The 14,308-nt window shown below is 55.2% G+C and overlaps 1 protein-coding gene across 1 annotated transcript in view; it reads left to right on the top strand.

Annotated features, from left to right (window-relative positions):
- Nucleotides 1-14,308, top strand: part of TTLL4 (tubulin tyrosine ligase like 4) — a 45,961-nt gene that overhangs the window by 25,753 nt on the left and 5,900 nt on the right. Inside the window, exons 6-15 of the mRNA XM_065413219.1 lie at nt 100-210; nt 1,398-1,474; nt 2,413-2,607; nt 2,692-2,774; nt 6,168-6,296; nt 6,700-6,822; nt 8,775-8,873; nt 9,646-9,780; nt 10,826-10,963; nt 13,746-13,848. Of these exons, the coding sequence (XP_065269291.1) occupies nt 100-210; nt 1,398-1,474; nt 2,413-2,607; nt 2,692-2,774; nt 6,168-6,296; nt 6,700-6,822; nt 8,775-8,873; nt 9,646-9,780; nt 10,826-10,963; nt 13,746-13,848 (1,193 nt within the window). The remainder of the gene's footprint in view (nt 1-99; nt 211-1,397; nt 1,475-2,412; nt 2,608-2,691; nt 2,775-6,167; nt 6,297-6,699; nt 6,823-8,774; nt 8,874-9,645; nt 9,781-10,825; nt 10,964-13,745; nt 13,849-14,308) is intronic.

Genomic DNA, 14,308 nt, shown 5'->3' with positions numbered 1-14,308 from the left:
AGGCATCTGGGTTCCTTCAGGACAGAAGGGGCTACAGAAAGGTTAGCTCTTGTGTTTTCCCTCGTCCCTGACGTTTGCAATCACTTCCTTCCCTGCCAGTGGAGAAGCTCCCCTGGGAGCAGAGGAAGCTGCTGCGATGGAAAATGAGCACCGTCACCCCCAACATCGTGAAGCAAACCATCGGCAGGTCCCACTTCAAAGTCAGCAAGAGTAAGTCGGCTGAGTTGGCAGGCCCTGAGGCTGGGGGACCGTGGTGAGCGCCCTCTGCCAGCCTGGAGGGGAAGGCGTCTCATCCTGCTGCCCACAAAGGGGGAAACCGAGGGCAGTTCTGCTCTGGGTCTGTGTTGGCCTTTTCGCTGCTGGAGACTAGAATTCGGTTAGGTGGCTGTAGAAGACGTGTCATGGTCTCGGCCTAGTCCCTCAGGCACGTCGCCCGCGCTGCGAAGGTCTTTGCAGAGGGTGGCTTCGCTAGCTGTTTCTGCTTGACATGCACAGGGCTGGATAAGCGGTTGCGAGTCAGGGCTGAGGGACATGGGCAGAGCTGTGTGTGGGGAGCAGAGCGGGACTAGCATCAGCGGAGCCGCAGGGCAGCTTGCACAGAGCCTGCCTCTAGCTGCTGCTGTTGCGTTCGTGAAAACTTTGAAATGGCTCCCGAAATTTAAAACCCAGCGGTGCTGCTGCATCTCCTAGCTCAGCGGTTCGTTCCCTCTGCGCGCTGGGGAAGGGGAAGCGGTCGTGTCTGGTTATTTGGGTGTAACACATGAACACGGAGCTTCTGCTGGCATGCAAGTCTGAAATGAGGGGGCAGGGAGAAGCTGCCTTCTATCATTCAGCCCATCTTTTCCCCTAGAGTGTGTCCTACCAGGCTTTGACCAGTCTAGCCGCCAGGCTCCTACTTGTGTCAGGACATGTGTCCTCAGCCCCATGCATAGGGAGTATAAGAAGATGCTAGCAAAGAAGCGCTGTAGTATAGTGGAGAGGGAGCCAAGAAGTCCTGTATTCTCCCACTGCCTCCTGTTAGCTTTGGGCAGGATACTAACCTCTCTGCCTCGGTTTCCCCATCGGTAAAAAGGGATCTGGTCAGGTGTCTGCCTCCCTGGCTTGCTGTGGGAATTAATTCACTAATGTGTGTATGGTGCTTTGAAGATGAGAGGTGCAGGATGTTCCGCACCAGTGATAGCTTCACAGGGAAACGAGCCACCTAGAAAAGCTGGAGCCTAGCCAACAGGTTGGCTTGGCGGAGCCGGAGGGGTGTCAGTAGCATGCATGCCTGCTTCCTGCTGGCACTGGCTAGGTTCCTCGGGGATGAGTTGAGGAGGAGGATCGCGTATCCTTCTTTAAGCTGAAATCTGGGCTGGTGGTGAACTTGGTCCCCAATTTTGTCTCATCTCCTCCAGAAAACAGTGACTGGTTGGGCTGCTGGGGCCATCACATGAAGTCACCTGGCTTCCGAGCCATCAAGGAGCATCAGAAGGTATGAAAGCGTTGGGGTTTTGTGCATGCGGTGCCATCTGGCCGAGCTGCGCGGACTTCCTTGGATACCCATCGCTACGGGCCGAGGAACTCGGCCAGGATGTTACCCTTACGGTGTGCAGTATCGAGACCACTTCCCCCAAACTCCTGCAGTAATATGTGCTGCTCTTCCTGGGAGAGGAGAAGGGAATCCCGACAGACCTAACGCAGCCAGGAGCTCCCTCTGTAACAGCTGTGCTCCGAGATCCTTGCCACTGGCGCTAGGCAAAGGGTAGTGGAGGAAGATGCGGGTGGGGTGCGTGTTTGAGGGGAGGTACGTGTAGAGCAAGGGGGACCTGTTTTACTATGTACCATGTGCATCTAGTCTGATCCTTGTTGGGTGAAATCTCCAGACTCACCTCGGTCTTGTGGCTGAATCCGGGATTTGAACCCAGGGCTGCAGAGGTGCCAGTCTCCTGCACTGACCCCCGCCCCCTTTGACACCAAGCCCCTCTGTTCACATTGGCTCAGTGCCGTGTTTGCAATGAGGCTTGTGGGGTTCTAGCTTCTATGGGGTGAGCCTGAGTTGGATCCAGATACCACCCTGTGCGGACTGGACAAATACCGAGAGAGAAGGGAAGCTACGAATGTGGATAAATGTCTGGCCAGGCTCTGGGCTGCTGCCAGCTCAGTTGCCATAGCTGCACATAATGCTTTGCACCATAGACAGGCCCATCACCAGGAGAGGCCTGGTCCAAGTAGATACAGTATTTTTAGCCCTTGAAGTGCCAGCCAAAGAGCAGCATGAGATGGTTAGTTCATGCTGGCCTCGCTCGGGAGGTGGGCTTGAAGGAGAGGGAGGGAGGGTACACCATGCCTAGGGGCAGTGTGGAGGGGGAAGGCTGGGATGTGGCCGCAGAAGGACACCTCCTTACTGCTGTTTGTTCGGTTCTCTCCCAGTTAAACCACTTCCCTGGCTCATTTCAAATCGGGAGGAAGGATCGTCTGTGGCGCAACCTGTCGAAGATGCAGGCTCGTTTTGGCAAGAAGGAGTTTAACTTCTTCCCCCAGTCCTTCATCCTGCCCCAGGACATCAAGCTGCTGAGGAAGGCCTGGGAGGAGAGCGGTAGCCGCCAGAAGTGGATCGTGAAACCAGTAAGAACCAAGTGGGGCCAAGTGACTTACCCTGCTGCCGCTACAGCCAGATAAACTGATGCCCTCTGGTGTGTGTTTTTCCAGCCGGCGTCGGCCAGAGGCATTGGCATCCAGGTCATCCACAAATGGAGCCAGCTGCCCAAGAGGAGGCCGCTGCTGGTGCAGAGGTGAGTTGGGCCTTTCCAAGCGTCCTGCACTAAGAGCAGGTTGCAAACAGACACTCCCGAGGGAATTCTGCGCCAAAACATTAACAGTTCTGCGCACAAGATTTTCAAATTCTGCATATTTTATTTGTCAGAATAACACACTATAATCACACCAGTTTTAGTTATTTTGGTCATTTCAAACCTGTCCGCACAATACAGACGACAAAAAAGATTCCGGAATTTTTTTTGGCAAATAGATTCCTTACTAGGCTTATTAATACAGAACTCTGAGTAATAATTCATTAAAACTGTATTTCCTTCCCCTCCCCGCCCCCCCCGAAGCAATGCAAAGACTTGGGGGAGTCGGGGGTAATGGAGGAGATGAGGGAGAGAGAAGGAGCCTGGGAGTGAACCTGAAGGACTATTGGGGGTGGGTGGGAGGAGTATAGAACAAGTTTTTTTAGGGGAAGGGGATTTTTAAGGAGTTGGGGAGCCTCCCCCATGCAGACCCTGGCTGACCCCTAGCCTCTCCCCTTCAGTCAGGCACATCTGCCCCTGTCCCCATGTGGCCCTGGCTCAATGCTGGCACCCCACTAGCTCCTGAGCCTGCGGCCCCGTCTGGCCCCCCCAGCCCTTCTGAACCCCAGTCTGTGACCCTCTAGCAGCCCCATGTGCCTCACTCCCCCCCACCCCCGATCCTGTGCCTCCTAACCTGGCTCCGCAGGCAGGGTGCTGTGAGGAACTCGGCCAGCTGCTGGCTGTTACTGTCGGCCAGCTGCTATCTTCTCATATCTTGCAACACTCCTGCTAATACAGCCCAGAATGATGTTCCCTTGTTTTGCAACAGTGTGACACTGTTGACTCATATTTAGCTCATGGTCCACTATGACCCCCAGATCCCTTTCCACAGTACTCCTTCCTAGGCAGTCATTTCCCATTATGTATGTGTGCAACTGATTGCTCCTTCCTACGTGGAGGACTTTGCATTTGTCCTTATTGAAGTTCATCCTATTGACTTCAGACCATTTCTCCGGTTTGTCCAGATCATTTTGAATTTTAATCCTATCCTCCAAAGCACTTGCAACCCCTCCCAGCTTGGTATCGTCCGCAAACTTTATAAGTGTACTCTCTATGCCATTATCTAAATCGTTGATGAAGATATTGAACAGAACTGGACCTAGAACTGATCTCTGTGGGACCCCACTGGTTATGCCCTTCCAGCCTGACTGTGAACCACTGATAACTACTCTCTGGGAACGGTTTTCCAACCAGTTATGCACCCACATTATAATCGCTCCATCTAGGTTGCATTTCCCTAGTTTGTTTATGAGAAGGTCATGCGAGACAATATCAAAAGCTTTACTAAAGTCAAGATAAACCACGTCTACTGCTTCCCCCCTATCCACAAGGCTTGTTACCCTGTCAAAGAAAGCAGGTTGGTCTGACACGATTAGTTCTTGACAAATCCATGCTGACTGTTACTTATCACCTCATTATCTTCTAGATGTTTGCAAATTGATTGCTTAATTATTTGCTCCATTATCTTTCTGGGTACAGAAGTTAAGCTGACTGGTCTTTAATTCCCTGGGTTGTCCTTATTTCTCTTTTTATAGATGGGCACTAGATTTGCCCTTTTCCAGTCTTCTGGAATCTCTCCCATCTTCCATGACTTCTCAAAGATAATCGCTAATTGCTCAGATATCTCCTCAGTCAGCTCCTTGTGTATTCTAGGATGCATTTCATCACGTTATGGTGATTGGAAGACATCTAACTTTTCTAAGTAATTTTTAACTTGTTCTTTCCCTATTTTAGCCTCTGATCCTACCTCATTTTCACTGGCATTCACTGGTTAGACGTCCAATCGCCACCAACCTTCTTGGTGAAAACCGAAACAAAGAACTCCTTAAGCACCTCTGCCATTTCCACGTTTTTTGTTATTATTTTCTCCCCGCATTGAGTAACGGGCCTACGCTGCCCTCGGTCGTCTTCTAATGTATTTGTAGATTGTTTTCTTGTTTCTCTTTGTCTCTAGCTAGTTTGTTCTCCGTTTTGTGCCTTGGCCTTTCTAATTTTGTCTCTACATATTTGTTTATATTCAGCCTTTGTCATTTGACCTAGTTTCCACTTTTTTGTAGGACTCTCTTTTTGATTTTAGATCATTGAAGAGCTCCTGGTTAAGCCAGGTGGTCTCTTGCCAGACTTCCAGTCTTTCCTACATAGCTCAGGAAACCTTTATTCCTACTGAAGAATTAACACCACTGTTGGAAGCTGTGTCCTCCTGCCCATCATTCAATGACTCTGTCCTGTAGTTAGAGAACAGGGCAACAGAGTGCAGAGCTTCTTCCAGAAACATACTTGGAGGAAACCGTTTGGGGCATACACTGAAATCATTTCTTCCAGCACCAGCCTCAGGTGATCTGTCGGGGAGAAGCTCCAACTTCAGCTCTCCCCCTGTGAAATACAGATCTGTTGTAGTGTAGTCCTGGTGGCTTTCTGTTCCAGCCAGCAAAGCTGTGAATTCTGCAGGCAAATCACTCAGAAACTTCCCCGTGAGGCTGAAATGGAACTGGCTGGAAAACGGAAATTTGTTCCAGCAAAAACTTTCATGGTTTTAAAAAATTTTCCATCCCAAATTGGGATGAAAATTCAAAAATGTGAAATTTTTCACAGGAAGGGATTGCCAGAAAAATCCAGGAGAACCAAAATAGAATCCTTCAGCTGGCTGCCTGCCCGGAAGGGCCTGGTCAATTTCACTGTCGTCACCCCCCCCACACCCCACCCCCGCAGAAATTGAAATTGACAAGAACCTTCCAGCTGGAGAGCCATGGTTTCAATTTTTTTCCAATGGAAGATCAAAACTTTAGAGCAAAATTGAAATTTGTCCCCTGGAAAATTTTGATTTTTGCAAAAAGGGCGTTTCTGATGGAAATTTCCCCCCCAGCATTCCTCCCCAAACTGAGCTGGGAGTTTGCAGCCTGCTCTGTGTCAGAGGTAGCTCTTTGCAACATTCCCCGGCTTACAAGTGTGAAAAACGTCTCCTTCCCTAAGCTCTTATATCTCCTCAATGCCTTGTGCAATTAACCACCCTGCTGTCTCCTCCAGTAGTAAGAGAGCTCGTGTAGAGTGGATTTATTTTAAGGCAGATTGGTTCGAAACCAGGCTCAGAAGGGAAACCAGGGGACTGCTGCAGGGTCTCCATCGTGGAAAGCTCAGTCCTCTAATTGCATTATTCTCACAGTGATCCTTAGTGCTGCGCCCACCAGCTGCTGATGCTCTGTGCTGGTGCCAGGCCTTCTCCCAGCACTGAGATGCTGTGTCTCCTGTAGCCATGTCCAGGGAAGGGCTTTCCCCCCCCCCCCCCCCCCGTGCCATACAGAGTTGATCCCGCTCACCTGGCTCTCTTGTTCTTTGCAGATACTTGCACAAGCCCTACCTCATTGGCGGGAGCAAGTTTGACCTGAGGATTTATGTTTACGTCACTTGCTACGATCCCCTCAGGATCTACTTGTTCAAAGACGGATTAGTGCGCTTTGCCAGCTGCAAGTAGGTCCCCCGGGGGGAGCGTTGTCTGCAGGGGGGTGGCTGTGATGGGCTCAGCAGGCGGAAGCCTCTTGACACAGCGCTCACGGTGTGTTAGGCGCTCCCATAGCAAGACGCAGCTTGTGTTGATGGGTTCGATTCTGGGAGGGGGATGCTGGCTGCCCCATATGCAGCAGAGAGATCACAACGGCGGGTGCTTGGGGCCATCGGAGACAATGTTCTCCTGTGCCCCGCGGCGGTGGGCATAAGAGCCGTTTGTGTGCTCTCCTGGGAGGGAGGCCGGGAAATGGGAGGCAGCGAAATTGTGTTGGAGCTAGCATTGGAATGGAGCTCCCAGCCCCGCGCCTCTCGGCAGGCCCGGGCTCAGTATCCGATTGGCTGTTCCTTGTCCTTCTCCCCGGCCCAGATATTCCTCCTCCATGAAGAGCCTCAGCAACAAGTTCATGCACCTGACCAACTACAGCGTGAACAAGAAGAACACGGAGTACAAATCCAACTCGGACGAGACTGCTTGTCAGGGGCACAAATGGTAGGGGCTGGCGGGGCGGCGCCTGGCATTGGCAGCTTCCCTTCGCTACCCTCGGCTTCACTGTGCGGTATTGTGCTGCTAGTAGCATTTATATCCTACTTCTGTGCACGGAGCTCAGAGCGCTTTGCCAGGGTGCGGCAGCAGCATCCCTGTTGTAGGTGGGGAAACTGAGGCAGGGAGCGGGCAAGCGGGTTGGCCAAGGTTAGAGGGGGGTCACTGGTGGAGCTGGGAATAGAACCTGGGTCTCCTGAGTCCGGCTCGGATCACATGTGCCACGCAACTCACTAAAAGACGCCTGCCCCACCGAGCGACGCTCTGCTCTGCTGCCGCTCCAGAGCGCTTCCCTTTCCCTTCTGCTCTGCGAAGCCTCTCTCAGAATGGCACCATTGACACCGTCTAACAACATCTTTCTCGCTGCCACCCCGACTAACTCCCTGGAATCTGAGACTCATGCTGGGTTCTGTCTGGCTCATGGATCATCCCCTATAGAAAAGATTCTGCCAGTCGTTTTCTGCCTAATCGACCTCTGTGCAACCCTGCTGTCTTCAGACTCTGTCCTCATTAACCTCTCCACTCCCAGCTCCCACAATTTGGGGTACAGAGGTAGGACAGAGTGTTTTGGGGAGTGGGTGTATTTCTGGGGGCAGAATTTGGCTGTGCCATTGGAACTTGCTTAACAATTCTGATGCATGAGGCTCCAACTGCCCCTCCCGTCGCTCTGCTGGGTCTGCCGGGCTAATGGGGACCCAGCCCCCCCTCCCGTCGCTCTGCTGGGTCTGCCGGGCTAATGGGGACCCAGCCCCCCCTCCCGTCGCTCTGCTGGGTCTGCCGGGCTAATGGGGACCCAGCCCCCCCTCCCGTCACTCTGCTGGGTCTGCCGGGCTAATGGGGACCCAGCCCCCCCTCCCATCACTCTGCTGGCTCTGCCGGGCTCATGTTACTTTGCCACCGCTGCCTGACTGCACAGGGAGCAGCCCTGGGGAGCTCTTTCTAATCCCTTCCGAGCAGGGCTGCACCCCAAAGTGGGGGGAGGGTGGTTCTGCCGGTGGGTGTTCTCCGATGTGTCCGTTGGCTGCTCTCCTCCGCCATACAGCGGTGCCCCCCCGGTGACTAGTTCCCAGGGTGCCATGCTGTTCCTGTCTGGGTACAGGCACTGGGGTCTGAGACCCTTCGGAGTATTACAGATCAATGGTGTGTGATGCCACTTGCCTGCCCAGCCCAAGAGATGCAGCCTTGCGACCTGCCGTTCCCATGTTAAAGATGAAGGCGACTGGACCCTTCCCTCCTACTCCGCATGCCGTAACCTTTGAGTTCCTGGCCCCCTGCCAATGGGGCCGTCATTGACCAGAGCTTGAGGGCCCCTGGCTGAGTGTCCGGGTGGCCTGGTCTGCTTCCGGCCCTGCTGGGTGCGGTGTGGGACTCTCCACCCCCCCGGGGGCTCCTGTTTCCCTCACCTCTACAGCCTTGCGGAAGCTGCTTCGGCTCAGAAATGTCTGGTCTTGGAATCTGGCTGGAGCCTGGTAGCTGTCTCGGGAAGGAATCCTGGAGGGAGTTTTGTGCGGGACCTGGTCCAGCAGGGGACACCCCGTCAAGTGGCTGCTTTGGGGCATCCCGCTAAGAGCGTGGTACACGTCTGAGTCTGTTGCCCAACGTAGCTCTCGTCAGTTCTTCAGTCGCGCCCAGCGAGAGCAGCAGCCAGAGTCGGAGGGCAGCTGCCTGCGGGAAGGGGAGGGTGTGGGGCTCTCATTCTGGGAAGGGGGTGCTGGCCCTTCCCCCGGCTGCCCCACATTGATTGGTTCCTGGTAAGGTGCCCCGTCATGGCTCCCCTTTCCCAGGGGGTGGAACCTAGCTAGCCGCAGAGCAGGGAAGCAGCTCCCTGTAGCCTCTGATGCGCTGGGGCTGCTGGGAGGCAGGGCCGGATCCGGTGACCTCGCTTTGCTCTGTCTCCACAGGGCACTGAAAGCACTCTGGAGCTACCTGAGCCAAAAGGGGGTGAACAGCGAGGCCATCTGGGAGAAGATCAAGGACATTGTTATCAAAACAATCATTGCGTGAGTCCTGGGGCCCCTCCCAGCCTCTCTCTGCAGGAGAGGCCACAGCAGCTGGGGCTGTTTGCAGCCAATCCCTGACCCCGCTGTGCTCGAAATCCCCCGTCTCCTGGCTGTCTCGCTTCCTCCCTTCATCCAGCTCTGTCCTCGAAGCCACAATAGCAGCCAGAGATCAATGGCCATCTAGCAATGGGGCCGGACCCGCCGATTGGATCCAGGCCTCCCTTTGGGAAGTTTAGATCCCGCCTCTCTCTGCTTCCTGCAGCAAATCTGTCAGGCCTGGTTCTCGGGTGGGTGTGTTTTCTCCTCTCCATGGCACCTGCTGGAAGGCATGGGGCCCTTCGCGCCATGCGCTGAGTGGAGAGAAGCCTGTGTGTGAGTAGTGACTTTGTGTGCACAGCAGGGGACGAGGCCTTGAGTGCTTCGTTTCGCTGCTCAGCTTCCCTGACCCCTCTCTGGGTGGGGAAGGAGGGAGGGAGAAAGGTTCTCTCGTGCAGGGGTGGGATCTTATTCTTAAAGCAGATCCTCCCAGCCTGGGCCTGGAAGTGGCTTCTTGTACATCTGCTCTGGGGGGGTCACTGGGGACCTGACTTCAGCCCAGGCGTGGTGGCGTGCTGCTCTGCTGCTCCACACGGGGCTGGCCTGGTATTAATTCCGCTCCCCGCGAGTGCGTTGAAACGCCGGGGGAGTAATGCCAGCAGCGGGGATGTGCGAGTGGCGTCAAGGCTCGGTGGCCTACCCGTCCAAAACCCAGCGTCTGCTCCCCTGCCGTCAGGTCCGAGCCGTACGTGAACAGCCTGGTGAAAATGTACGTGCGGCGTCCGTCCTGCTGCCACGAGCTCTTCGGCTTTGATGTCATGCTGGACGAGAACCTCAAGCCTTGGATCTTGGAAGTGAACATTTCCCCCAGGTAGGCCGCTGGCGTTCCCCTGCCTCGCTCTGTCCCTAGCTAGCCCCGTGCCCCTGTCTGCGATCAAAGCCGCACGCGGCCGTTCGCCGAACCCTGCTTCGTGTTGTGGGAGCATGATTCTCTCCTGCCGAAGGGAGATCGTACGGCGCATGGACTTCCTGGGTGTTCTCGGTCCTGGCAGCTTTCTCTGGTGCCCTGGCACTGAGGTTGGGCGAGCCAATCGCCGCATCAGAACTGGGGTGCTCACTCCTGACTGGGGTCCTAAACCTCTGCAACTGGAGACGTGCCCTGGTCGTGATGCTGACCCATCCGTACTTTAAGTGTGAGCACCCTGCCCTCCCCTTTCCTAATCCGCCTCTCCAAGGAAGGCGCCGCGTTGTTTGAGACGCTGTGAGGGACCGGAGCAGGGTTGCGTCTCATACCCCCAGGGCAGGGCAACAAGGCTGGGGCCTAGTTAGACCTGGTGAGCGTAGATGTCTAGGTCATGGTGAGCAGAATGCCTCCGCTGCGTGCAGCCGAGCCTCCCGCTCTGAGCTGAGTGTCTGTCCGTTGGGTCCCGAAGGAATTCCCTGCACCCAGCACCGCATGACCGGCGTGGTTTTTGCTGATGCATCCTGAAGTAGGAGACGGGGCTAGATGAAGCGGTGGGTCAGAGGTGGCTCGGCAGTTCCTACATTCCAGATGGCAGAAGCGAAAGTTACAACTGGCTCGCGGCTGCCTGCTGGCACAGGGAAAGGAATTGATGGTTCTAGTTTTTAATACATGCCTGGGCACCAGTCCTCCCACTTGGTCAGCGTCCTCAGCAGAGAAACGCCAAGGCTGACCAGGCAGTACTTTGTCTAGGGCGGGTTGAGGCTCATTAGTTCAAGGCAGTGAGGCTGCCTGTGCTGTCCCTTGCTCCATGGAGCGGGGGCGCTAGTCCCCAGCATTAAATCAAACTGAACCCAAACAGGCCCCATGAATGGCTCTCCAGCGGGGGGAGGCAGGCAGGGCTGCTGGAGCCTCCAGCCTGGAGCTCAGACAGGTCCGTTCGATTTCCTCACAGCCTCCATTCCAATTCGCCGCTGGACGTGAGCATCAAGGGCCAGATGATCCGGGATCTCCTCAACCTGGCTGGCTTTGTTCTTCCCAACGTGGATGACGTGGCATCGGGCTCAGGGAGCGCCAGCAGCTCCACCATCAGGTCAGGGCGAGGCTTGAGAAGGGCCTGGCTGTGTGACCTCTTCCTTCCTGGGACGGACATGCCCGGCTGCAGATGCTCCATGGCATTCCCCCCCTTCCCTCCCCACCCAGAGGCTCCAAGCTATGCTGACAGTCTAAAGCAAGGCTGACCTAGGGTTGCCAGGTGCCCAGTTTGTGACCGTAAAGTCTGATGGAAAAGGCGATCTAACAGTGTCCGGTCAACACCCAAAGTCTGGTTACTGTGATTGGGGGAGGCGCTGGCTCCTCACCTGCACTAGCCCATTCTCAGCTCCCAGCCCAGCTCCGCAGGCCAGTCCCTCTGGACCCGGGCAGAGGGGAGGTGGATGGGGAAAGCAGCGAGTGACGGGGGGGGGGGGGGAAGGGAGAAGAGGAGTGAATGGGGGCGGGGCCTTGGGGGAGGGGCAGGGCCTTGGAGGAAGGGGCGGTGGAGGTTCTGACACTCCTGCTGGAGTGTCCGGTTTTCAAATGTTACAAAGTTGGCAACCCTAGGCTGACCCATGGGAACGTGGCCTGCATCTGCCCTGATCTTAACTAGCGGGGGTAGCCTGCAGAGTGCCGGCTCCAGCACGCTCCATTAGCTGGGAGCTCCTCCTATCGCTGGAGCCACCCGGTGTGTAGCTACCCACTAGATTTCCTGGCAGGCGTTTCCATTGTAAATAGATTTTAGTCAACCCCTTGCAGTTGCCCTGTGTTCCCGCCAGCTGCAGCGCGACCAGGTTCAGTGCATCCGGGGCCTGATCTGTAGATCCGTCCATCGGAGAGGATGGGCTGTTCTCGGTGCTGTCACCATTCAACGGTTCCTCTTCCTGGCTGGGCGGGGGAGGTTCCTTGCTGTGTCTGAGCGCTCTTGCGACCACAGAAGGACATCAAGGAGGGGAGATGATCCAGGGCATTGGCCGTACCTCTGGCCAGTCTGGAGCTTGTTGTCCCTGGAAGTGGCTACCAGTGGGCACAGGGCCAGGTGTTAGTGTCTGTACGAAACAGGCAGTTGTGGCTGTAACTGCAAGTTCACACGGGCAGTTGAGCCTTGTTCAGTTTGCAGGAGCCTCTTCTATTCGTCACTTTCCCTGCACCTCTGAATATGCCGCCTCCAGTCTGTGTTCAGGGACTGTCACCCAGTCACTGGCTGCTTGTGTGTCTGTGATGGTCCAGGTGCTTTCTTACAGCTCTGCCCAGATCTGCAGCCACTTCCCTTTAGCTTTTATTAAAGGGGAAGGAGGTGGGAGGAGAGTGCTGCCCGCTCTTCGATCCCTGCCTCCATACGTAACCGGGGTGAACAGCCAAGGAGGGGGATCAAATTTAGTCCCAACTCTTCTTTCTGCCAGCTGCTTTGTGAGGCACGTTCATGTGCCCACTGTGCCCCCACACTCCCACTGCCACGGGCCAGCCAGAGCGAAAACAGGGCCAATTTCTTGAACACTGGTGGCTGTTCACAATACATTCTGTACCTCGCTAAATGCAGCATTTGACTATTGCAGGAGCAGCAGCGCATCTCCCAACATCGGTAGCAAAAAGCCCCTGTAAATGTTTCATGTCATTGCTGTTAGCAGCTGTCATGGAGTCCCCGGGCGATGCTCTGGAACTGCTCCCCACAAAGCCAGTCAGGACTTTGGGGAGCCTCCTCTACCTCGGAGCAGACTGTCTTCAGGGCAAGAAGCTCACACGGCTTCACCTCCTGGGTCTCTCCTGGGAGCATTCAGCATATGCCCCTCCGTGCGCTTCCCACAGCGAGTCCGCCCAGGCGGGGTCCTGGGGAAGCCAAAGGGTCCTGCAGCCCCCACTTCGCAGTCAGACGTGACTCTCAGCCAGCCACTAAAACAGAGGTTTATTAGATGACAGGAACACGGTCTAAAACAGAGCTTGTAGGTACAGTGGCAAACGGGACCCCTCGGCCAGGTCCATTATGGGGTTCAGAGAGCCAGACACCCACGTCTGCCCTCACTCCTAGTCCCCAGGTAGCTCCAACTCTGAAAACCCCTCCAGCCCCTCCTTCTCTCGGCTTTGTCTCTTTCCTGGGCCAGGAGGTCACCTGATCTCTTTGTTCACCTTTAGCTATTTCCTTGCAGGTGCGAAGGGGCCCTGGCCATTTGTTGCCAGGGAGACAGAGTGTCAGTGATTTATGCACACTGGCCTTTCCCCACCACCTAGAGACTTAAGAAATGCATAGGGGAAACTGAGGCACCCACACAGTATTCAGAGGAAACATTAAGAACAGTCCCACTTCGTCACAGCAGCGAATTGTAAGAGTTACGTAGCAGGTTCCTGGCATTTCCGTTCATACTCAGTGTTTCTCCTCCTTCGCTGTTCAAATCCCACCTGGCCACGTGCTTTGTTAGAACTCCTGAGCCCGGGGGTGCGTGGAATCCCTCGCTGGTGAGGTGAGTCAGTCGGTCGCTGGCCCTTTGCCCAGAGCTAGGGGAGGGAGCTGGGCTGCTGGATGTGCCCCCTCTCTGAGGAGGCCCAAAACTGAGCACTACAGATCAAGTGTTAACCCAGGTCTGGCTGCTTTCCATAGCCAGCCGTTCCCTTTCCTCCCCAACTTCTCCCTGCCCTTTCAGGTGGTTTTTACTTCCTGGGACAGGCCGCTGGGTGCCCTTAAGCTGCTGCTGCTGTTCAGTGCTCCCCAGTGTCCCGGAACTCGCTTGGAGAGGCTGAGGAAGGGCAGCATGTTACCCAGGGCGTCTCCTTGCTGATCTAAGTGCCGACTTGGCCGAGCTCGCCCTTGGGTGGGGAAATACTGATGGCACATCTCCTTTGTTTAGTCTAACCAGCACCACGAAGGAGAAGCCGAAGTCGGCCCCGGAGCAGTTCACGGCAGAGAAGATGAAGCGAGCATATTACTTGACACAGAAGCTACCTGATCAGGTGTGAGGCGCGTCTCTTCCCCAGCACTCGCCGCAGCTGCTTCTGTCTTGCCCCCCCGACGAGCTGGCCCTGTGGCGTGTTCCCGTATTTCAGTCCCCTGCTGTTTCTCCTTTTCACGCTGCATCCCCTCTGACTGGGGCAATCGGGTGTCAGTCTAGTTTGTCAAATGCTGCTTCCTATCGGGAACTTCTGGTTTTCACCCTTCATTTGCCTAAAAATTGACCAGCCCAGTTTCCTCCGCAGTTGTTTTCATGCCACTTGCGATACGTTTGCAGTGGTTACATCCTGACGTCTCACTGGGGGAGATCTGTCTGACAGGTGCCCTGACCACCAATGAATTGGTTTTAGGAGAGAGCAGGACAAATCTATGAGGGCGATTGTATGAAGGGGTGGCTTGTGATGGTGGGGGCAGGGCTCAACAGCCCTGGAGGTTGTTTCTGGTTTGTATCTGATGTTCCTA

The sequence above is a fragment of the Emys orbicularis genome, chromosome 11, assembly GCF_028017835.1.
Source record: "Emys orbicularis isolate rEmyOrb1 chromosome 11, rEmyOrb1.hap1, whole genome shotgun sequence".
Taxonomy (NCBI): Eukaryota; Metazoa; Chordata; order Testudines; family Emydidae; genus Emys; species Emys orbicularis.
Note: the sequence above shows the minus strand (reverse complement) of the source record. Positions and strands in the feature narration are given on the sequence as shown.